Source organism: Nannospalax galili, unplaced genomic scaffold, assembly GCF_000622305.1.
Source record: "Nannospalax galili isolate Female #2095 unplaced genomic scaffold, S.galili_v1.0 scaffold231, whole genome shotgun sequence".
NCBI lineage: Eukaryota > Metazoa > Chordata > Mammalia > Rodentia > Spalacidae > Nannospalax > Nannospalax galili.
In genome coordinates this window covers 552,751-577,959 of record NW_008330120.1, presented here as the reverse complement: position 1 = coordinate 577,959, position 25,209 = coordinate 552,751, and the positions used below count along the sequence as shown (strand labels likewise).

General features: G+C 52.6%; 1 protein-coding gene across 5 annotated transcripts in view; it reads left to right on the top strand.

Annotated features, from left to right (window-relative positions):
• Phactr3 (phosphatase and actin regulator 3) overlaps positions 1-25,209 on the top strand; it is a 240,325-nt gene that overhangs the window by 207,587 nt on the left and 7,529 nt on the right. For all 5 annotated transcript variants that reach the window (XM_008842156.3, XM_008842137.1, XM_008842172.2 and 2 more), the window contains exon 9: positions 24,276-24,331. In XM_008842156.3, coding sequence (XP_008840378.1) covers positions 24,276-24,331 — 56 coding nt within the window. The remainder of the gene's footprint in view (positions 1-24,275; positions 24,332-25,209) is intronic.

Below are 25,209 nucleotides of genomic sequence, written 5' to 3'. Positions count from 1 at the left end.
TACAAGAGTGTGGCTGGTCCTGGGCTCTGAGACCCCCCTCCCTCCAGTGCCGGGTCCTGGGCTCTGAGACCCCCCTCCCTCCAGTGCTGGGCGGGACTTATGGATGAATGCAGGCCCTTTGCATTGGCACTGAGGCACGTGGTTCTCTGTCAGGGCTGCCCTGTGTGCTCGAGACTCTGCAGCATCTCTGGCCTGTGCCTGTTACACTGCCCAGGACAACTGGAACTCTCTCCAGGAATCACCACAATGTCCTGTGGGGTGGGGAAGCACTGGTCTGCAGGAGTCAAGGGAGATGATGAAGAAGTGAGGGGAGGGGTCACAGACGGGAGGGACCAGACCAAACCACTAAGGACATCACTTTGCTGCGATGTGGCTGGGGATAGTCTGTAGTACCTTATTCTAGCTATTCCCCTGTAGGAATGTGACTCCAGAATTACTAGATTATCTGAGTTTTTCAAGAGACGCTACACTTAGACGAGGCCCATCTTGGCATCCCCAGGACTAATGTGTGCTGGGTTTTGGAGTCACATAGACCTGGGCTTGCATCCCAGCGCTGTGCTGTCATGCTGATGCTTCTAGAAGCTGGACAGTATCCAACTTACTCTAATCATGATGTTCTTATCTATGGAATGGGAACTGTCATGTTCAAGGCCAGTGTGAGTTTCACTGAAGATGGTGTTTCTAGTTAGCCCCACCAGGTAGTAGGACCTGTGGATATTAAGGGCCCTGTTCTGACCCAGGACACCTGGGGGCCAAGTCTGTCAAGCTTCTCTTCTGCACCTGCCCTGCCTGATGCCTGGGGTCAGGTGTTGAGCATGGTCAAAGTGCTTATGGCAACAGAGACTTTCAGATCAGGGAAGGAGCTTTTGAAAGTTGCTGTAGTCCTCAGACCTACAGCCTGTCAGGAGTGGGATGCCGTGTAGGTCCATGAATTCTGTAACAGGTGAAGGGGCTCAGTGGCGCTTATCAGCCCGGCTGAAGTGAGGATGTCTGGGCTGGCATGATTTATAATATTGTGCTTTGTGATTTCTGGGGTCCCTCCTGGAGGGGAATTGTGTCACTGAGCTTTCAGACACCCCATTACTATGCACAACCCAGTTCTGTTCAAAGAGGATGTGTTGTTTTCCTCCTGAAACCACAGGACCTGTTGACCTCATGGCCTCTGCCTCCTCGGGGTTCCTTCTGTCTTCGTAATGGGTCCTGGGATGGTGTGAGGCCCAACTTCTCAGTTCTCTGGCTCCAAGTACAGACAGATGTTCGCCTGCTATTACTTGAGTCTGGCCTGGAGGTTCTATAGTGATCTTAGGAGCAGGCTGCCTGATCTGGGCCTCTTGTCTCTTGTGCCACAGAGCTAAAAGTATTCACTACCCCATCCGTGATCTACTGTTATTCATTACCCTGTGATCTGCATGGAAATATCTGTTACCTGGTTCTTTGCAGAAAGTTTTATTTTTTCTATTCATTTGTTTGTTTGTTTTTGTCTTTTTGAGACAGGGTCTCCCTGTAGCCTCAGTTGGCCTGGAACTCACTGTGTAGACCAGGGTGGCCTTGAACTTACAGAGATCTGCCTGCCTCTGCCTCTGTCTCCCGAGTACTAGAACTAAAGGTGTGCACCACCACGCCCAGCCTTTGCAGAAAGTTTTTTAGAGACTGGAGAAGATGATGTCTGTCTCCTGGACCATGGAGCTGAGGGACAAGGTTCTCCTGGAGGCTCCTCCCACTGAGGTCACATCAAGATACAGCCTTTTTAAAAAATTTTTATGTGTTTGAGTGTTTTATGTAAGTGTGCCTGTGTCGTGCATGACCACATAGGTCAGAAGAGGATGTTGGGTCCCCAGGAACTGGAGTTATGGATGGTTGTTAGCTGCCATGTGGGTGCTGGGACCCGAACCCAGGTCTTCTGCAAGATCAGCCAGTGCTCTCGACTGCTGAGCCATCTCTCCAGCCCTTTGTCTTTTTTTTTTGTATGTGGATGCTGGGTATCTGAACTTGGGTCTTCCTGACTGCTCAAAAGCACTTTACCAGCCGGGCCACCTTCTGAGCCCCTCAGCAGACATTTCTACAAAGAGCCAGAGTGCGCACTTCAATGCAGAGCACGGAGAGGTCTGCCCGTACCTCGAGCCCTGTGGCCAGCACTGTCTGGATACACATTAGGCCATGTATGTATGTTCAAAGGAGACCCAGATGATGTACAAGTGACTGAACGTAGCTGAGTGTGTCAAAGTTTATTGTAAAATTAGCAGTCCATGCATGGGAAAGAGTCTGCAGCTGTGGGCTGGGCTTCAGAGTCCTTCCCAGAGGAACCTGGGAAGATGTGGTCCCTCATCTGTTATTTGCATCTGACTTCTGTGTTGCTGAAAAGATGCTTTTCTGTTTGATAATTGAACCAGGTTCTTTCAAAGTGAACGAGTGAGTTGGTAATGGAAGGAAGTGAGAGATGACAGAGGGGGTTCGAGGATGCCTTGAACCTGACCAGATTGGGTGGGGGGTGAGAGGAGGCAGGAACCAGAGCCTGGTTGTGAATGCCAAAGGCTGGGATTTCCAGGATCAGAGCTGGGAGGGCGGAGCTGCAGGCACCTGCAGAGGGCGGGGCTGCAGGATGAGGGGGGGCTTTGCAGAGGGCGGAGCTGCAGGCACCTGAGCAGCTTAGCTGCTGAGAGTGGAGCTAGAATGGTGATGCTTCCAGGTTCAGTGCGCAAAGAACCAAAAATGCAGCTCTAGGACTGGAACTCCCCGCTCACAGAACCTGGAACTAATTTTAGAGCCTAGTCTGGGATGCCGTGGTTCCCTGGATGCTTGTCAGCGTGTCTGAAAATGGAAAACTGTGCCAGAATTAGATGCAGAGAACAGGAGGCTGAGTCTCCCCGGAGGTCAGGGATGGTCTTTGGCGACTCCCTGACGTTTAATTGGCCCTCTGTCTGTGTGCCGCCTCCTCTGGGGCCTTCTACTCTCTTGCTGAATAATTCAGCCTCAGGTTGCCATGGAAACATACCATCTACCGCATTCCAAAGAATATTTGGAGTTTTCATTGTATTTTATTTTGTTATTTCCCAATCCTTAAAATTGTATCTTCTTCATATCTTGGGGCTTTTCTGGGTGAAGTGTCTCCCTACCCCCATGCCCCTCCGTACTCCACCATGGCAGACCGTGTGTCCCGGTTTGCTCTCTGCTGATGTGATAAAACACTGACCAAAAACAACTTGGGGGAAGAGAGGTTTATTTCATCTCACAGGTTACAGTCTATGGCTGAGGGAAGTCAGGGCAGGAACAGACCATGGAGCAGCAGAGAGAGCTGCTTGCTGGCTCGTTGGCCTTGCTCACATTTAAGTAGCTTCCTTACACAGCGAAGACCCACTTGCCTAGGATGGCACTGCCCACAGTGGACTGGGCCCACCTGCATCAACCAGCAACCAAGAAAATGCCCCGCAGACATGCCCACAGGCCAGTCCGATGGAGGAAATTCCTCAGCTGAGGTCCCTCTTCCAAGGTGTGCCAAGTCGACCACCAGGGTCAGCCATCACACCCTGCGTGCCTGGCCTGGGCCCGGGTGAGGTCTGTGACAGGCCTGCTTCCTTCAGGGTTGCCCGGCTCGTCCTTCAGATGTATGGGGTGGACGGACAGAGTCGAGAGGCACAGCCCCGGCCCCCTGTTGGAGGTGTACACCGGGAATCCCACACACATCTGTGCATTGTGCCACCCCAACCCAGTCCACGTACCTTCTCGGATAAACATTCTGACAAGGAACAACTGACAGCTGTCACTCTTTTTTTACAAAAAAAAAAAAAAAAAATTGGGGGAACAAGGTCTCGTTTTGTAGCCTAGGTTGGCCTTGAACTCAAGAACACCTTGCCTTAGCCTCCTGGATTTGGGGTTACAAGTATGTACCTCCATATCCAGTTAACTATCACTTTTAAGTACTGACCACATGCGATGAGTTGAGTTTACCCGCCCCCACCTAAGTAGTCCTTGCCAGTGGCTCAGTGACTGCTATGTGTACTCATCTCTGGTTTACTTAGTGTTAAGGAGTTTGCCATGTCTTGCCAGGGTTGTGCAGGGGAAGTGGGTGTAGGAATCAGGTAGTCACGGGGTGCCGAGCCAGCCACTTGCAAAGCATTATGGGTAGTAAGGTGCTGTGGGATTCACCCCTCTGAACTGTCTTCTGTGGGTTTGGCTTTCTATGGAGTATGTTCAAGTCTCTGGCAAACAACCTGTGAAGGGGGCAGAAGGAAGTGATGAGAAAATTCTCCCCACATGGGCTGGGGATGGAGTGATCCTTACTAAAAATATTCAGGAATGATCTTGGTCCAGAAGGGCTTTAGAGGAGCCCAGAAACATGGGCTCAAATCACAATGTCCTGTCTGAGCTGCACGGCGCTGGGCAGGTCCACCATCTTGGGGTCTCTCTCCTGGTTTGTGAAGTTGAGACAGTGGAACTGGTGGCCCTTTGGAAGATTCCAGGTGAGTCACTTAAAAGGCAGAAGGGCACATTCCTGGCAGGAGAGAGCAGCTGCTGTGGAGGCAAGGCCTGTACTGGGCTGCTTGTCCTCTGTACAGGGCACCAGGGGAGCCGAGTGGGTGAGGTAGTTGAATAAATGGGGCCACAGGGTTAGTAACCCAGGTGGTCTTGGAGCCCTGCTGTAGAGCTGAGGGTAACCTTGTCCCTGGGCTAGGAGGCTGGTGGTTTGCCTGGAGGCCTGAGACTCTGGAAAGATAAGATGTGCACCTCCCATTACTGGTCCCTCAGGGAGTCCTTTGTTCTGAGCCCCAGCAAGAGGCTGATTAAGGCTCAGCAGCCTCCTTCAGGAGTTGGCACTTAGCGGTTAGCACAGCAGTTAACCAGTCCTTGTCTTCTCTCTGTACTCTGTGTTCTGATGCTTCTAGAACGGACTGCTGCCCCATGGGCCCACTGAGAACACACGTTCCAAGGGAAATCAGCACCGGGCATGCTCCGTCCCAGGATACCCACCCCGTCCCCTTAAATTCTGCAGCCCTTGAGGAGCATGTGTGTGACACTCCGAGGCTGGGCAGGGTATGGGTTCTCCTGTCTGTGGACAGAGGGTGTTGGAAATATGTAAATCTTTTTCTGAACCTAGCCGAACAAAAATAGGTTTCTTTCAATTGTTCAAAAGAAAGCCAGTCTTCTCAAGTGTAGAAGCTCACTGGGAGCAGAGGTTACACAGTGACCGCTGCTGGTAAACCCTGGCCAGGCTTTGCTCCTTGGCGTCCCTCTCCCACTCTGACTTGCAGAGTTGGGTGCGAGCTGAGTTTACCACAGTGTCTTGAAACCAGTCTTTTGAGTGTATTATCAGAGACAGATGCTGTGGCAGTTAAAGTGGCTGTTGCTCATGACTATTCTGTGTCCCCTGTGCCCCTGTAGTTTACTCAGCACCACATTCTCATGGCCTCTCAAAGGCCTGTGGGAGTGCCCTGGGGTGGGTACTGTGCACAGTTGCAGTTTTCATATGAGGAAAAGTAGCTCAGCACTGAGTCATGCACAGCAGATGACCTGAGACTAACCTATCCATGAAGACCCAGGACAACTTGGATTAGCACGTGTAACGCCAAATTCTCCCCTGGAAGACTGGCTCCCACTTGCTCCGGTCCCAGGCCCACACAGTCCTAATGCCAACTGACCAAACCAACATAATGTCCCTCTGAGTTACAGTTCGGGGGAATAAGAATATTTATTAGGGCGTACCAACAAAGCTTATGCTATTCAGGAGGGGGCCACTTACAAAGGCATGGACGCCCATGGGACGCTCCCCCGCCAACCCCAGTCCCACATCTCAGCTGAGCTCTTGAGATCCACCACTGCCCCCTGCCTTGCCAAGATGGTGACTGTCTGCCGCTTCCCGGCTTCCTCAGCATGTCCTTAGGCCCCTCCGTCTCATGCAATTGAAGCTGGCCGATTGGGTGGGAGGGGTGACGGTCTCTCTCCTCTGCCTACTGAGTCTCTTGGGGTTCAGTGCTAGTTCTGTCAGAGGACACGCCTATCCAACAGCATGGGGGAGTGCAACACTGTACCCCGGAAGCTGAGACTGACTGGGAAGGGATGGATGGTCATAGAGGTTCACTTTGAGTCACAGAGGAGACATGAGGGAATGTTTCTTACAAGGGTCACTAACTTTGGGCTTGCCCTGTCGGCTTTGGCTGCACAAAGCCTTTGCAGTGTTGGCCCAGCGGTATCTCCAGAATCCCATGGTGGGAACAATGGTAGGAAACAGCTGGTGCATAATTGTTCCTCTGATACCCTCTGATTCCCAGACCTGGCTCCAAGGAGAACTCTGGAACACACAGGTCTCCAGGCCCTCCTCCAGGTCTCCTGAGCAGGAATATATGTGTATATATGCATTCCTCTGTGTGTGTGTGTGTGTGTGTGTGTGTGCGCACACGCACGCCACAAAACAACATGTGTAGGCCAGAAGACAGCCTCAGGCATTGGTCCTCACCTTACCTTGTCTAAGACAGGACCTCTTGCTGTGTGTTTTCAGGCCAGCTGGTCTGAAAACTTCCAAGGATTCTCCTGTCTCCTCTCATTTTACTGTTGCTCTGAGATTACAGGTGTGCTACCATGCCCAACTTCATGTGCGATCTGGGGATTCAAACTCGGGCCCTCATGCTTGTATGGTGAATATTCTACCACGGAACCATTATCCCCACCAGGAATCTATATTTTAACAGTTCCTGTCCCACCAGTGTCACTGCAATTTTATGCTGTGTCGTGACCTCCTCCATGGGCTCCTCTGCACACACCCTCCACGTCCTCAGCCCTTCATTTCAGCTTAGGGGCATACTTTTCATGGATAGTTTCAAATCTGTTTCTAGATGTGAATTTTTCAGAAGAACACCTGCCATTTAATGGGGCTGTGCAGTGTCCCTGAGCCTCTGCTGGCTGATGTCTGCTCAGCAGGAAGGGCTTTCCTTATTGCTGCCTGCCTCAGAGAGCCATTGGTAACGGTGACGTGGCATCTTTGGATTGGCTAGCCATGCCAGGCTTGCTTTCCCTCCCACTAGGAGGAGACTGTTTGCTTTAAGATCTTCATAGTTCACACTAAGGCTACAGTGCTGCCTTCATACATTACTCAGGGGTTTCTTCTTTTTATGGATTGTTTGCCTGAAATGTTAAAAAGGTTTTGAAATATTACAAGTGTTAATGTTAAGTGTTGAAAACATTTAAAATGAAAACAAGATATGTGGAAAAGAAGAACAGAAGCAAAGAAAGGAGAAGAGAAGCAGGAGTGGGTGCTCAGGACCCGTGAGCTCCGCAGTGGGGCTAGCAGATGCCTGGATGAAAGGTGGCGGTGGCCTCCTGTAGGATGCTGTGGCCACGTTGTGTGACAACAAAGAGCTTTTGGTCCTCATCTTACAAATCAGTTACATGACATGATCTTTAAACATTGTCTCAGCAGCAGTTGTCAAGCACGTCTACATTGCAGCAGTGGCCTCCAGAGCTCACTACTGAGCTACCCGGCAACAGACTTGAGAGTAACCTGTCCTGTCCCCACTGTGAAGAGTCAGGACAGTTTGTGTTAATGTGTGAGCTCAGTACTACACCCGGAAGCTGAGAATTGGAAGGGCAGGGGAGGAGTGGGAAGGGGCGGTGGCTGCAGTCTCTGAAGAGACATGAAGGAAGATCTCCACAGGGTCAGCAACCTTGAGCTTGTCCCTGTAGGCTTGGGCCAGGCCAGCAGTGTCTCTGAACCATCTTTGGTTGTTGGCTTCCAGGCAGTAGGGCATGCAGTAGCAGTGGGAACTAGCAGTGGCTTCTGCTGGGAGATACTCTCCCCAGCATGTCACATGTGGTCCCACATACCCCAGAACAAGCTGTGAGGTCAGCTTCCTCCTACCCTAATTTGAGCTGAAGCAGTGGGGGCAGATAGGAATGGTGTGGGCAGAGACCCTGGGTCCTGTATGGACCTGGATCCAAGTCTGCAGGAGAGCAGACTCCCCAAGGGCCCCTCCCGGGGTGGCATGGACTCCTCCACCCTCTTTCCGTGGTGGCGTCTTCACAGGCGACATGGGCGCTGCACATCAAGAGAATATGCTGCCTGGCTTTCCCTTCAAACTCAAGGTTTCGGGGGTGGGGTACTGGGATGTGGCCTCACACCCCACAGCTGTCCTTGTTCTCTGTAGGATTAGGACACAGCGTGACAGCAGGATTTGGAGCGTCCACCCCCAGGTGCACATTAAGTCCCTGAGACAGAACACTCTGCCCGATTAGAGACACAGTCCCAGCAGATGTTTCTGCAATGGGCCAGGTTGGGAGGGGGGTCTGCATCTTACCAGGCCTCTGTGCTGCTGGTCCGTGCTTTGTGCTTGAGGCAGCCACCAAAGTCTTCGCTTTCCGGGCTGGCCTTCAGCCCCGTCTGCAGCCCTGGGTGGGAGTACACTTCAGCCCCAACCACTGCCCTCCCCTGGAGGAAGCACCTGTCTGCTCTGCAGGGCAGGAAAATGGGCTCAGAGAGCACATTCCCATCATCTCAGTAAGATCAGGACTCCAGCCACCAGCTCCTAACCACCAGGCGGCCACTGCTCTGGGGACTTCTGGAGCTCTCCTCACACCCAAGCTCAGGCTACGTTTGCTGTCCTGTGCCTCCAGTCCAGTGTTTGGTGAAGGCTGTATTAATAAGGCGCCAGCATTGTAGCCCTGCTCACTAGCGGAGACCTTTGTCTATCCATGTTAGCAACTCTGGAGCTTTCTGTGCAATATAGTGTGGGGCATTGCATGCGTGCTGAGGGATGAGTGTATGCCACAGGTAAAGGACTGCCGCCAGAGCTCTCTCAGGGTCCCTGCTCCTGGCACTTTTAGAAAAACCACATAACACACCTTTACCTGAATTTTTCAGCTTATATTCAAGGTAGGGAAAATAGAGTACTTACAAAGGCAAATACCCAGCGCCCGGTTACGCTCTGGCTCAGCGGCAGACGCTGTCCAGATTGCCTCCATGCCCCACCCACAGCCTCCATTAGCTTTTGTCCACGCTGCGTGGGCCTGTGGTCTCGCCGCAGGTCAGTAAATGCCCCCTCTCACGTCCACGGGGGCAAGACACCCGGGTCATTTTTTCCACTTCGCGGGCTTCCAAGATGTCGCCAACACTCCTCCCTCCACGGCTGACTGTGCAGCTCCCTCTCCATAGCTAACTCTGCAGCCAATTCTCCGCAGCAGGCCCAGCCACTCAGAGGAATATGCCCCTGGGGACACACTCCACGCTTTCTTCCGGTGCCTGTAGCTGGTACAGCCTTGTGACCCTGAGCCTGGGAAGCATGCAGGACCCCTCAGAGGGTCCCCCAGACCATGCTGCTGCTGCTGCTGCTGCTGCTGCTGCTGTGTGTGTGTGTGTGTGTGTGTATGTGTGTAAGCCCACACTGCTGGCAGGGAAGAGGTGGTCTAGGCTGATCTGCACGTAGGGCAGTCCTGTAGGGAGGAGCAGCAGAGGCCTGCTGTGTGACTTTTCCTAGAGACAAACATACATTTGCCTCAGATGGGGCATGGGTGACAGACCAGAGAAACTATTCCACTCAAGTCTAGTTTAGTGAACTAGTGAGTTTGTTGGGGTCAGTTACAGGGGCGTGGCTGACTCAAAGGTAGTCATCTCACTGAGAAGCTCACCCCAGCGTGGGTAGAAACCTCTGGAGCACCGAGTAGTCTGTAGGCCGCTTGATGTCAGCGTCCTCCCTCTGTGGTTACTGTTTCTAGGCCCCTGGGCAGGGCCCTTCTGGATTTTGTAAGATTCTGTAAGAACTTCTGAGACAGGAGTTCCCTCCGCTCTGCGAGTCTCATGCGGCTTCCCTCTAGGAGGGAGTATAATTCAGAGGCCGTGGCTGGACAAGGACACGGGGTGAGAGGACCTTCACCCTGAGGGCACATTGGTGTAGGGGGTAGGGAGGGTCAGAGCCAAGGCCTGGCTACACGGGAGTCCCAGTTCTCCCAAAGGGGGACAGAGTCAAATGCCCAGGGACAAAGGAAGTAAAAAAACTCAGAAAAGGTGAAAGTAGACATTTATTGAAACAAAGTAGAGAGTAAACAGCTAAAGGCACCCTGTTGGGAAGGGCGGGCTCTCAGAGCTGGTAGCCCACCAAGTGGTATTGGGCTGGTCCTTCTATAGGGCCCCTAGGTCTTTCTCTCCTTTGCTCTCCTCTCCTGACACTTCATCCCCAGCCAGGGTGACCCTGGCCCCAATGGCCCCTGCCTGGACAGATAAGTAAGACCAGTGGCCTTGCATGAGGGATGGCCTTGTCAGGAGGATAGTCTTATTTGGTAGATGGCCTCTTACACGCATTGCAGCTGCTATGTGGAATGTTATCTCTCTTCCTCCCACAGACCTTTCCTTGACTGCCTGCCTTAGCCGTCCCCTAACAATGTGGTTCTCTCTGCCAGGAGAGACAGAAGAAGGCTGGGTCTCGAGGGAACGTTGCACGAGGGGCAGGCAGAGTTAGCCCCGGATATGGACTCTGGCCTTCGGTACAGCCAGGGTAGCTCTGTCTACATAAAGGGAGACTGTGTGGGCAGCTGAGCCAGGGAGCAGCACACTCCAGGCCGTCCTGGCTCTTAGGTGGTGCCTGTCTTCACACTGGCCGCGGGCTCATCCCCCGCCAGTGACTTCACTCTGTTTTAACTTCATTCCTTTCACCATGGACAGTGAGTGATGGTTGATAAACCTCCATCAGGGACCCAAACAGGCTCATGTGTGGTTAGGGCGCAAAGCTTATCTGCCTCCTGGAAACCATAACTCAGCTCCCTGTAAAAATACAGCCTGAGGTTTATTGGGAGGCAGAGGCAGGCGGATCTCTGTGAGTTCCAGGCCAGCCTGGTCTCCATAGTGAGTTCCAGGCCAGCTGGGGATACAGGTAGACCTTGTCTCAAAAAGACAAAAAGAAAAAGAAAATAAAGAAAACAAAAACAAAAAACTACAACCCAAGGAAAACAAGGGAATTGAAATTCATCTTTCTTCATTCCGGAAGCCTGCAGGGTCCTGACAGTGGATCTCATTCAGGAGAATGAACCAGTGACTGAGATGTCCTTCAGGGATGGAGGAGGGACTGAATTCTGTGTTCTTCAGTGTCAAAGGCAGAGACTCAGAAGCTTGACCTGGAGCTCAGCTTTCAGCAGGAGGGGGCAAAGCATTGCCAAGCACGGGCCATGGCAGGAAAGGGGGCCCTCAGGGGGCACACAGGCTTCCTGGCATGTGGAAGCACATTTGTCCACATGGACTCATATTGCCAGTGGGGCAGCGTGCAAGGGATCATCAGGCAGACGTGAAGGAGTAGACTAATAACTCATTACACCCAGGGTGGCTCTTGAACAAATAGCCAATATAACAGTGGGGCACATTCAGCAGGAAGAGCAGTGGCTGTGGTCAGGCAGGTGAGAACCGCCCAGGGCTCCCATCCACAGCAGCCAAAGCTGCAGAACAGTGCTGTGTGTTTTGGGGCCATGGGTTTGAGAATCTTCTGGGATCCCCACACATCCTGAGGGGCAGATGTTTCCAGTGTCTTCAGGAATTTCACCTCTCATGGCCCCATGTGGCCTGTGTATTTTGCTTGTGTTGAAGACTTGTATGTGGTGGCCTCAGGACTGTGTATGAGAATCTTTTCATAGCAAGTGAATGGCTGGGTGTGGACATGAGTTAAGCCTGGATCTCATGGAGTCCATTTCTTCAGCCCTCACACAGCAGCTGGCCTCGGCCCATCACCAGCTTTTGCTCTGTTTTCTGTGACTTCCAGGTGTAGGCTCTCCCGATGGAAGGCCCTCTCTCCTCAGTGCTGACCCTCCAAGCCTTATGCAAAATGAGCTCCCAGATAACTGCTCCCAATGGCTGGGTCGTGAGATGGACTATGTGAGGGGATAAATGTGTGCTTGGGAAGCAAGGTGAACAGATGAGCAGCTGGCTACCCATCCAGGTGACTGCGTGGAGAGATGGTTGGGAGCAAGGCTGGGCAGTGGGTCACCGCCTAGGTAGATGGGAGGGTAAGCGGGTGGAGACGGTTGGAAGAATAGATAGTAGCGAAGTGGTTGAGTGGTGATATGCTTAGAGGAAGAGAGGCCCAGGTGAATGTGAGTGGACGTATTGTTGGATGGAAATGAGAGACAAATAGGTAAAGAGATGTGTAGATGGATACATAGATGGATGGACAGAGGAATGGCCAAGTGATTTTGTAGCTCTGTGGGTGGCTAGATGGATATTGAGTTGGGTGGGTGAGTGTCAGAGTGGGTCCAGCACACTGGACAAAGATCCAGATCCACACACTAAATGTGCATGGAATGAATGACCTTCTATGAATGGCTTCGTGTGGTGGGTTTTAGGTATATCCAAACAATGATCCTGTTTACCAATCTGAGCTGATGTATTCGGAGCACACCTTGGCTAAGGGAAGCCTTCTGGTTTTCAGTGGGCACTGACGGTCCTGGAGGTTGGTTCTGTTATGGAGTTGCACCTAGGCCAGTGATGACACACTTGTGTCCCACCACAGTGACCTTGGAGCTAGCTATACTGCAGGGCTGAGAACCTCAAGCCTCAGGTGGGACGCTGAGAGCGTCCATCTCACAGTACTGGCAGGCAGCCCCTGAGGGATAACAGGGCTGCCCTTCAAGCTGCCTGCATGCCTGTCTGGAGGGATTGGAAGGAACTCTTCCTGGAATGGGCATAACCCACATCAAAGAATTGGAATTGAAACCTACACCCGCCTCCAGGAGCCTGGGTGAGGCAGTATCTTGATACATGTATACTTTGCGTCATGTTAAATCATGGATGTCTCCCTGCCAATTCTGGTTTCATTTCAGTATAAACCAAGTCAGGGTTTGCTACCTCTAGTACTTCTGGTTTTCATTTTTAAGGACAATTCACACTGTTTTCCACGGTGGCTAAATGTCACTGCCATTCCAGCCCCAGTGTGTAAGTGCTCCTTCTCCACGTCCTTGACAGCACTTCTTGTCTGCAGTCTTGTGGGTGGTAAACATTTTCCCCCTGTGGGGTGAAGTGGTGGCTCACTGTTTTTTATTTCATTTATTTGTTTTTAAATTTATTATTATTATTATTATCATCATTATTATATTGTGGGGGGCACATGTGGAGAGGTCAAAGGACAACTTTATGAAGATGGTTCTATCCTTCCAACCTTGACTTGGGTTCTGGGAGTTGGCTGTGGGCAGGATGCCGGAGAACCAAGAAGAAAGTCTAAGAAAACACACAGGAGGTTCCAAGATGTGGGGGTCAACCTGGTTTGTTTGAGCAGCTTTCTTAAGATATAGGCCCTGTGCTATATGGGCCACCCAGTGTAGCTGGGGCCCTTTGGCCCTTTGGTGTGTTTGGGGTGTTTGTGTCCATCCCCACAGTCGTCCTCAGGACATTTCAGTTTCTCCAGAGAGCTGCTTCTGGCCCTCTACCTGTTCTCCACCCTCCAGAGCAGCACCCGGGCCCTGTGGTCACTAAAGCATTTGGAGTCATTGCTGCAAGCGTTCAGCGTCGTTGCCGTCTCCATGGACCCTCCATCATCTCGAGTATCTTCGGCTACTGTCGTCGTCTTCATCCCCGTTATCATCATACGGTGCCTTTTCTCACTGTCCACATCGTCTCCATGACTGGCACCACCACCTTCAATACCACCATCATCTTCACCAGTATCACCACCTTCATCGATATCATCCTCTCTACGGATAGCTCCTCACTGTTCTTAGCAAGGTCTTCATTGCCTGCACCTCCCCTGCATCGTACTCACTCATGGTGCGTCTTTGACACAGGAAGCACTCAGGAAATGCTGGATCTTGATCCTCCTGATGTCCAGGGCCCCACCTGTGAGGAGAGGGAACCTATACGGATGCGAAGCCAGGTCAAAACCCTTGTGCTCATTCCTGCCCGGAGGGAAGGAGCTCTTGGAAATGATGGGACAGGGTGGGGTCATTGCAAACCTTGTGGTCCAGTCAAGGCTGCACTTGTGCGGTTGGGATCCTGGCACCCAGCTGTGGGCTACCCTTAAGGGGTGCATAGGGTGGTGCTCACACACCCTCCTTTCCATATTGAAATCCAAGAGCAAAGGCTCTTTGGGTCCATTTCTGTGGCCCCCCTCCTCACATGACGAAACAGTATTGTCTGCTAACCTTCAGACTGGGAAGTCTTGAGCATGTGACTGAGGCTTCTAGTTGATGTTCAGCAATCTCCCACAAATGGGTCAGATCTGTTTCACCCGGATGCATCATCCTGGGTCCTTGACTTGGCTCCTTCTCCTATGGGAGGGGCCTGCCAGGGACATCATCACACCTTCCACCAAGGTCCAGCCTTCCAATACTGTGACACAACACTATCATCTACAAAGTTCACACTCAAGAACTATGCAATCCCATTACAGAAAAGCATTGCAAAGAAAACCTCATAATGTTTTAAGTAAATTTAGAGTTTTGTTTGGGATGTATTCAGAATTAACCTGAGATCCATGTGGCCCATGGGACACAGATCAGACACAACTGAGTCAGAGGAATGCTGGGTCTTTTCATGACCCTTCCAAACATTTATTGCATAAAAGGCAAAGGGCGTCAGGAGGCAGGGCTGTTCGTGTGTGGAACAGAGAGAGGTGGGTGGCCCACCTGGAGAGAGGAGGCCTGGAGGTGTGGCTTGGGGAGGGGAGACTTGACCAGGGCGGCAGAACAGCAGCTGGGAGGTCGGGTTTGGCCCATTCTGCTCTTGAATGGAGGAAGACAAACAGAAGGGTTTCCAAAAGGGAGAGTCAAAGCTCCATCTCTCCGAGCCTAGGAGACGAGATGCAGAGAGGGAGAGCCTGTCTGTGCAGGGAGCCCGGGGGCAGGGTGTGATGAGCCCTTACAGGCGAGAGGCTCAGTGCCTTGTTTCAGTGTCCTGTGGAGTGTTCCTGTTCCCTGAGTCCTACAGGGAAGCAAAGGTCACCGCTTGCTGCTGGTCTTTGTTTTGTTTCGGTTTTTGGGTTTTTTTCTCAGTACTTAGGAAGCTGGAGAGCATGGCACAGTGTATTTTGTAAGAAAATACAAAACAAACATCAGTTGCTGTTCAGTGTCTACAAAGCACAATCCCCACACATAGGGAGAAGTGGTAGGTCGGGTTTAGATGTTGTCTGACTAGGAGTCCTAGACTCAGTCCAATGGGTCATTTGACTTACTGGAGTTGGACAGGTGTGTGTGTGTGTGTGTGTGTGTGTGTGTGTGTGTGTGTTACCCACCCACTCAGGTATCTATTAGGACTGAATGCTACCAAAGCCCCACTTTTCTGGGCCTGGAGACTGCCTAGCTTGTGTACCCGTCACAATCACAAGGACAGTGACAGCTCACTGACATCTAGTGAAGCTGGGTTAGGTGTCAGCTACTGCACCTTCTCTGCGTCCCCAGACCTCAGGTGTAAATGCTATCATTACAGGTTTTTTAACGCTTTTTGTTTTATGTGTATGCATGTATTATCTGCATGTATGTAAGTACACCCATGTTGTGCAATGCTGGCGGAGGTCAGACAAGGTTGTGGGATCCCCTGGAACTGGAGTTATGAATGGCTGTTAGCCACCATGTGGGTGCTGGGACTCAAACGGGTCCTCCGCAAGAGCAGTCAGTGCTCTCAACCTCTGAACTATCTCTCCACCCCCCCTTTTTTTATGTGTATGCATGTATTGCTTGCATGTGTATAAATGCACCCGTGTTGTGCAATGTCCATGGAAGTCAGAGAAGGGTGTCAGATCCCCTGAAACTGGAGTTAAGGATGGTTGTTAGCTGCCTTGTGGGTTCTAGGACTTGAACCCGGTCTTCTGCAAGAGCAGCAAGTGCTCTTCACAGCCCCAGTCAATATAGTTTACAGCCAATGAAATGGAGACTGGACGAAGCAAGGGGAGCTGTGCGATGGTGGGTTTGTAGCGGCGCTGACCCGGGCAGACCCCGTGCTTGGAGCCACCTCACGGCACAGGGACTGAAGAGCAGTCATCACGACTGGCATGGCCGTCGCAAAGTCCCTGAAGACCTTTCACCTGCTGGCTCTTGTCATCTGGGTGTTTAATGCTTCACGATCCAAGCTGGCTCCAGGATTCGCACTGTATTCAGTGTCAAAGGGATGTATATCCCAATGGAGTCAGCTCTTTCTGAGGGCTCCTCCACACACATCGGTCTCCCTGTTATCTGAGGTGGGAGCTCCTGGTCAGGGCTTGTTACTGCTGTCAGTGTGTCTTCCACAAGGGGAGTGGGAAGGCAGATTCCCTAGGGGATTGCAACCCCCCCCCCCATTATAGTCAGTCTATAATCAGGGTACAGGAAGCTTAATTAAACGACCTCATTCTCCTAACAAGTACAGCTGGCACAGAGGGCTGGAACAAAAGCTGCCATTTGTGGGTGGTGGGAACAGCTGTGGGATCTCAGGGGCAGGTCCGGACCTGGGAGAGGACAAGCCCTAAGCCAGCTTGACCTCTCGGCATGTCTGCAGCTGTGTCCACAGGTGGAATCCCTCCTCTGTTCAGGGGCCTGTCTGCTTGAAGTCTTTGCTGGGTTGGGATGGGCACAACACGGTGAGATCTTGGGAAGGGGGAGAGGGGGAGTTAGGGAAGAAACAGGAAAGGGGAGGTGGGAGGGTAGGCCAGGCCAATGCAGGGCTGGAGCCCTCCTGGGAGGGCTTTCTGCCAACTCAGCACATGTCCACCTGGCTTCCTTCCAGGGTTCCTGTCCCGGGATAGCTGAGTGTGGTCTCCAGGGGCTCTGGGTCCAGGGTTTGTGAGCACAGGTACTCCCTGGGCAGCCTTGGCCTAGGCTACTGTGGGACCAGTGTTGGTTTCTTCTGGCTGGACTCAGCTTTGGCTGGGATAAGAGGGCCAGGCAGGGTGGCAGAGACCAGCCCAGGTATGGGTTGCCCCTCAAGCCTCAGCAGCTCCATGCTGGTCAGCTCAAGACACATCCACGCCTTGCTCTGCCCCTGACACGGGAACAGGAGGACATCACCCATCTCTGTGCCTTTCTAGTGAGTCTCCTACAAGGCACGCACGCCTGTCCTGTCAGTGCTCAGCCATCTTGCTGTCTTGCAGCTGTCCCTGGGTGCTCTCACTGTCTGCCATGTGCTCCTGGCTCTCCTCCACACACTGCAATCCTCTCTTCACAATCAGCAGTTGACAGGCACACCGTGATTTAGGATAATTTCCTCTACTTCTCAGAAGTGCCTCTTAGCAGGGAGCTGCATGTTCGGTCCCAAGGATGGGTGGGTGGCTTTTCCTCCCCAGGTCTCCCTGTACCCCAACTCACTTCTGTGCCCCCAGGTATCTCATGGAGCAGCCTCTGGGGGAGGGATCCCCGGACTGCCTGAGTGCTGGGTGACTGGAGGCAGGACCCCTCCCTGTCCCAGTGCCTCAGGGGACCCTGATTCCTGTTGCAGAAGGAGGGTTTGCCTGGCTGAAGCAGGCAGGCTGGAACTGCCCCTTTCCACCTAGGCTGAGCCACGGTCAGCCTGGCACATGGAAGTAGAAAGCCTCGTGGGAACCGTGGAGCAGCCCATGTAAGCTTGGGCTGGTCCCGTGCAAGCTTGTATCTGCCTCGTGGTTACCACTCTCCACTGTAGGAACGGAGAGGGATCAGCAAGGACAGGAGTGTAATGGCGGCCAGCCATTGCCAGGGTTTTGGGGGATTCTGGGGTGGTGTCATAGTCACTGGTGGGAGCTCCTCTGGTAACCATGTGCTGATCCTCAGGAGGAGGGGCCTGCATCCAAGGGCCCTCCCTGAGGAGTGAACGCTCGCCCCTCTAAACTTGATTTCAGATGTCTCTCAGTGCTTAGGAGCTATACCTGGCCTTCTGGGCTGATGCATGTGGACAGGTACATGAAGCATTTCCTTAGAATGGGAGCAGATGGTGCTTCCTGGAAGGCAGGAGCTTTGGAACCTGATGGAAGGAAGAGCCTCATTCTGCCCAGAGATTTACCAAGAATTTTTCCCAGTTTCAAGAAACAGCTGTCCTAAGAGTGTCTCTTGAGTAACAGCCCTGTGTCTCCAGGCTGTGTCTTAGCTGAGCATTAGCAGCTGATGTCACCCTGATGGCTGTGGGGTGGAGGAGGCCTCACCCTGACACCTGATGCAGTCATGTCTGCTCCCACAGAAAAACCATGCTATTTAATTGAAACTTAATTTCCTCTCCCTCGTAGTATGGATAGGACTTACATTGATTTTTTTTGGGGGGGGAGGGATGCGTATACACATGCTCATATGTTCCTGTGTATGGGCACGTGTGTGTACACACATGCATGTGTGCGTTAGTCCGTGTTGTGTGTATTTTTTAAGATGGCATCTCTCACTGAACCTGGAGCTTACTGCTTCAGTTCAGCTGGCTGGTCAGCAAGCCCTAGGGAGCCCCCTGATGCCACCTCCTCCATGATGGCATCGCAGGCATGCAACACCATGCCCAGCTTTTTTGCATGCATATACAGGGGATCGGAACTCAGTCTCTCATGTTTACCTAGCAAGCACTTTACCTACTGAGCCATCTCTCCAGCCCCTAATACTTTAAAAATTGTGTGTGAAGGTGGATTTGGGTAAAACAGGGTGGCAGCGTGTGTTGTGAAGCGTCACTGAGTTGGGAAGGGGTGCCTGCCTGAGGAGCTCCTGTGGGACTGTTGCTTGTCACTTTCCACCTGCGGGGCACAGCACAGGAGCTGGAAGTGATACCACGGGGTCACTATAGATGGCCCAGCTGCCCTGAGGACAGGTGGAACTGGAGCTCATTGTGGGTCTCAGGAAGGCCAGCCTATGGTGGGGTGAGGGGACGCCTCTACGAGTCCGTCTCTGCTGCTCAGGTCAGAAACTGTTGGCCTGAATCTAATAGAGCCCAGTCAAGCCCAGCAGATGTGAAAATCCCTGGGGTACTGGGAGTGAGAGCAAGTGGAGACAGAATGTTGCTGGGGTGTCTGGGTGTTGGTGGGAACCAGCCTCTGAATGGGGCAGTGGACACTGAGTAGGACTGAGGTGTCAGGGTGCCTGGAAAGAGGTCAGTTTTGGATCTGGGGATGGGAACACTGGGGGCCATGTCCTTCCCAGTGCCCAGGAAGCCAGGGTAGCCAGGTGCTGTAACAGGCTTACCCCAGGTGTGTGTGATGACTGCTGGCATCTCCCCAGGGGAGTCCTCAGTGAACCAAGGGTCCACCAGTGAAGGGTACACTCCAGTCCTTTAGGATCTGGAGTTAGCTGGGCCCTCTGCCCAATGCTGGGTCCTGTTCTTGTCACCTGGGCCTCATCTTGTGGGAATCCACCTCCCAGAAGACCTTATTCCTCCTGACTGTCCCTCTTCCTGCGAGGTGTGCCCTTGTCACCTAGTGGTCCCAGGCTCATGGTCCACACATTGTCTCCTGCTTGTTCTGATAACGGCAGGCGGCAGTGAGAACTTTCTGCTCACCTGGCTCTGGATCTGGATGGTGCTGGTACCGCCTGGCAGGGGAATCCGTTTCACAATGACTCAGGGCTGGCTAGTTGTGTGGCAGGATCGGTGTTCCCAGGAAGGAGCTTCCTAAATTAGCCGCAGCATCTGTGGGTGCAGCGCAGTCTTGTGTTCCAACTGCAGCCTGTCTCTAGGAGATGCCTGCCTCTTCTGGAGGGAATCTCGCCTCGATTTTGGCCCCACACAGGTGATCTGGTGTTAACTCTTGCCAGGAGTCTGTGCTGGGATAAAACGGAGACTAGTGGTGGTGGCCAAGTCCACTCTGGGAGAGCTGAAATTGTGCCTCTCTTAAACCTGTGTCCCTCTCTGAGCCAGACCCATTGTGCTGTGTATGTCCTGAAAGTTTCTGAGGCCCTGTGGTCACCCAGTAAGGAGCATCAGGCAACTAAGAACATGTGCCAAGGAGAGCTGGGAGACTGCTGTCCTTTGAGGGCCTGCTATGTGCTGGCTTGTGCCTCTGTGTGTCTCTCCTGGTCCTGGCAGAGAAACCAAGCCGTGAGTGCAGATCTGCCCTCGTTCAGAACGGAAAACCAGAGGTCAGAGGAAACTTGTGGAGCCTGTTTTCAAATGGACTTTGTAACTCTGTATCTGCCTTGCACTGAGACTCTCTCCATGCAAGGGGGGCAGTGAGAATGCATGGAGGCTGCACGTCTAGAGGAGGCAGGTGCCCAGAGAGCTAAGGCGCAGCGACGCCATTGCTCAGAGAGGGACAAACAGAGTGGGACTGTGAGGCAGAGGGTGGAGAGGTTCTGGAAGCCAGAGAGTAAGACTTGAACAGGCAATGGCCGGGGGGAGACACTGCACGGCACAGGGCATGTGCACCAGAAGGGACCGCGAGTCCATGGGCTGAGTGCTCTCTGGTGGGCCCCCGGGTCCTCCAACACCCTAGGGGGCTGGGCCTGTAGTGCGCAAGAACAGGGAGGTTTGGAGAAGGCCCGGGGTCCTCCAGGGTTGGCTTGAGGTATCAGAAGCTGAGCCCCAACAGTCAGGCCTGTGACCCCCAAGCTGTGGAGGCTGGAGCATGACACAGTAAGAAGGCTCAGTGCCATGGCGTCATCTCACCAGCTAGCCTTTTCTCTATGTTCATACAAAATTAGATCCTGTCCTTTGTTTACACCAAAATTGCTTACAGTGACAAAGAACGTGGCCCACCAAGGAGGTCACCAAGTCCTCTGTCCACGGAGCCTCACTTCCTGCTTTTTCAATCTGGTGATGATTTTTTACCTTGATGATGTTCTTGGATAGCAGCGGTCCATTCGGGGATTTCAGTGCACTGATAGGTGTGCTTCCTCTCCTTCCTTCTAGGAGAACTGGTCTTTCACAATGGTTGGATCATTTTGAGTTTGTCTTTCTAGAATGATAGATGGGGTCTAGCTGCCTTCATTTGCACACGGGCATCCAGTTTTCTCGGCACCACTTATTTTTTCAATGTACGCATGTATGTGTGCTCGGGTGTGGGGATGCATGTGTGTACAGTTGCACATGTATGATATGCTGAGGTCATAAAATCTTTGGTGGTGTTCATTTTCAGGCACTTTCCACCTCCAAGGATCTCTCACAGGCCTGGGACTTTGTCAAGTAGGCTAGGCTAGCTGGTTGGCAAGCTTCCAAGGACTTCCAGCAATGTGCCTGTCTTTGCCTCCAATCTTGACATCTCTGGGATTACACATGCATCACTGGACTTGGCTTTTGTGGAGGGTGTGAGTTGGAGGGTCTGGAGGTCAGTCTCAGATCTTACACTTGTGAGACAAGAGCTTACTGACTGAGCCCCCCAGCCCCAGCCCCACTTACTAAAGAGCATCCTTGCCCACATGTGGGTTCTTGGTACCTCTGGTTGGTTATCCCTAGCTTCTTGACTGTTTAATTAGGATTCTTGTGGGGACAAAGGTGGCCACGAAGCCAGGGTCCAGTGACTTGGTTTCTACCTGGCAGAGGAGAGGTGTCTTGGTGATGACAGGAACAATTACAAGTTACTGAAGGGGGTTCTCAAGCTGTGGAGGTCTGTGATCTGTGCTACCATTCAGCATCCACTCCCACTGCCCTCCTCACAGGAGCTCTGTGGCAGCTGTGCATGGGTTGGCAGAGGCCTGGAGTTCATGTGGAGGCTGGGAGAGCAGGCACTAGGGGACCAGGAGCTGGACTCCACCTTTCCTTGGCTGCACTAAGCACTGCCCTACTGTAAGGCTCACTTGCACCCAGCTGCCCCTCCCAGCTATGGCTGAGCCTAATCTTGCCCACATCAAGGCCCATCCTCTGAACAACCCTCAGGTCCTGGTCCCAGGGTCTCACTAAGCCTGAAGAGGCCACTGACCAAGAGGCCTATATGACAGCAGCTCTCTCTGGGTTAGTCTGGGGTTTACTCCAGACAATGTGAGCCCCTAAGTGGAGTCTAGAGGGAGCTAAGCACACAGATTCCCCAGACAGCTCAGCTCTCACAGCTAGTGTGGGTACAGGCAGAGCTCCTTGCCTCCAAGTTGCAGAACTGCCTGCAGGAAAACTAGAGGCCTCTTGGCTGAAGGGAGGCCAGTCAGCCAGTCTCCCTTCTGTAATGACTTGGGGAAGCACTGAGCTGTTCCATGTAGCGGGCTGCAGTTGCCCAGCCTGTGACCCAGAAGGTCCTGGGGTGTTCTGGATATCCTGATGTCTGGGGGGCAGCTGATCTGTGATCAGTGTGAAGAGCCTTGGAAGTAGGCAGGTCTGGAGGGCCATGCCTGCCCATGGTGTCCCAAGCTCAGTTCTGGAGCTCTATCTGCCTGCTTCCAAAGCCCATCCTCTACTGCCCTGTCACAATGTCCGTGGTACCACGGTCCCCTGAATGGACCCTGGGAATGAAGCGTTTCTTTTTCAGGGCGTTAGAGATGGGAGAGCACTGCTTCCCAGATCCTGTAGACACATTGTTCTCTGGCTCCGGAGCCATCACTGGTTCCCACTGTCCACATGACACAGTCCACTCATACTGTATCTTCCAAGGTTCTGTGAGGTCGAGTCCTCCTGCTTCACCTCATAGACCCCTGGTCACCCAGATACCCCCAATTTTCTTATTTCCATTCCTCTCTTAACTTCACTTCCAAGACCCTGCAACACACTGTTCCCTCAAGTGGACTCTGTGCAACTCTGACCAGTTTCCTCTTCCGTCAAGCCTGTTTGGTCTCTCCTTCCACACCATCTTTAAACCTAGCAAGTAAGCAGTTAGAGGCACTAAACAGTGTGACCTACCAGTGGCTGGCTCCTTTCACTACAGTCTAGGTGCAAATGGCCGTCCCCAGGCTCCTCTACCCGGCTGCACCCCTCATTCCTCATCCCTCAAATCCTTGCTTCACTTACCCCTTGCATCTACAACTCTGAAATAGCTGTTTCTTGTTCATCTGCCTTTTCTTCTGGACCCGGAGCTTCCCGACCCTTCCTGGTTAAGCATCGTGTCCAGGGAACTTGAAACAGCGTGTGGTTCATAGCAGGTAGTCCGCAGTCATTTGCTGCCTGAACGGCATCTGGGGTGTTGGAGTCACAGGGGCAGGGAGCAGGGGCTAGACTGGACATGCATTGCCTGGGACTCATGGTGAAGCTTCTTGGCTATGGGTTCCAGCTAGAACTTGTCAGGGGTCAGGTTCCAGCCTCAAGGAACATCAAGAATAGCTGGGGAGGCCGCCCCCCACAGAGCTGGAACGTAAAACCCCTGGGGGAGCCCAAATTCTGGTGTTCCAGAATGCAGAGAGGCGTGGAGGAGCCCAGCCCTGGGCTTTGTGCAGGGAGAGGGTTATAAATAGAGACAAATGTTCTGGAGACAGTGTTTTCAGTGGGGCAAAATGCTGTGGACCCAGACTCTTGAGTATTCAGAACCTTGGCCCTGGTGCCTCCCTGCAGTGACTGAGGATCGGGAAGTGGGGAGGCTTCTGGCTCCAACCCAATGACATTATTTTAGATACAAAAATAATTGGAGCTCGGCACTGATTTTGTCTAGTTATGCCTCCCCCTCCTGACAAGCCCTTTGTTTATGTTTTTTGGGGTTTTGATTGTTTTTGTTGTTGTTGTATCCTCCAACTTCCCAAGTGAAAGAGCATCTGAAAAGGAAATAGTAATTTGTCTTCACAGGGCTCCCTGGCACACTCATCAGGGCTGGAAGCAGGAGGCGCGGGTGGGGGGCGGCTCTCTTCCCAGTTAGCTGGGAGATCCCCAGCTGTCATTGGCTTGGAGCTGTGAGGTCACTGAAGGGAGGTGGGCGGCCCCTCAGCTGTCCCTAGACACTCCTCCTGGGTGGAGAAGGGCAAAGCAGCTCCTCTCAGCCTGGCGGGCAGCAGGGTTGTGATCCTGGGCTGGTCTCCTGGTGCTGAGAATGGAAGATGGAGCTGGTGCCCAGAGGCAGTGATCTGAGGGCAAGGCAGAAGCCTGAAGCCCAGCCGTGCTGCCTGCCCGCCCCCCCAGAACAGTGGGCAGGAAGAAGACTTCCCTGAATGGTTCTCAGCCGTGCTTAAACATGCTTATGGCTCGGTGAACTGTGCACACCAGACAAGGGGCAGGCAACCATGTGGAGCTGGAGTAAGGACTTCCCCAGCACTGGCTCCAAGACAGGCAGGCTTTCCCTCCCACTCGGGAGTCTGACTTGAATTTACCAGCGAGGGGCTCCAGGCAGGCTTTCCCTCCCACTCGGGAGTCTGACTTGAATTTACCAGCGAGGGGCTCCAGGCAGGCTTTCCCTCCCACTCGGGAGTCTGACTTGAATTTACCAGCGAGGGGCTCCTGAGCTTCACTCTCTCCTCTTTGAAGGCGATCTTGAACTCTGGGGGGGTGTGCCAGCCACCTAACACCACATGGACCTCGAGTAGAACTGCCAGGCAGTCACGATGGTGCAAAACGTAATCCTAGTGTTTTTCCGCAGAAGACTGAGCCAGAGACCTGCTGTGGAGGAGCTGGAGAGAAGAAATATCCTGAAACGTGAGTAGCTGGAGATTCCTCTAGAGGTTTCCCTCCCATGTGCTGCGGCTACTGCTGAAATCTGAGCTCTGGTAGCCCAGCCCAACTCTGCAGGTTGGATGCTCTGGGTTCCCTTAACTCTGAGCAGGGATTCTGAAAGCAAAGGTCTTCAAGTGGCTGCATCCAGAAACAGTCCCTTCTAAAATGAAATAATAGCTCTCCTAGACATGATTAAAGACATTCCTATTCCCAGGTTTCCTTGATTAGTCGGTCCTGCAGACCCAACCCTGTAGACTGACTCCCCTCTGTGCATGTACTGAGTGACGAGCAGGGCTTCCTGGGAATTCGCAGTGGGGATCCTTTGGGCAGTAAGCATCACCGAGTCAGGAACTGTACCAGATTAGAACACATGCCTCACTTGTTAGGCCTAGAGCCTAGAAAGAATAAACAGCCAGCTCACTGGAGCAGGGAAACTTTCTGTGGCTCGGAACTTTGGTGTTGTAGGACCCTCTGCACCTCTGGCCTTAAGTTTTTCTGGTTAGGTATGTAATTCTAGTGTGTGCTGAACCCAGGTAGCCAGATCCACTGTATGGACATTTAATTAAGTCATGAATGACAGAAGTGATAAAACCCTTCTAAGGCCTTCCTTCAGTAGTGCTTTACCTGGCCAACAAAATTGAGTTTTTTAAAATATTATTTTCCAAAGACTATGTCTTCTTGGGGCCATTCAGGTGGCATGTCTTAAACTTTTTTTCTTGTCAAGTGCTATACAGTGCAGACCTGCCCCAAGTTTGCTTGTGTGTGAACATCTTTTTGAAAGTTGTGACAGTATGAGGCTGACTTGGTCCTATCAGAGAGACAACTAAGGAACCCTGGGTGCCTGTGCATGGAATGCAGCT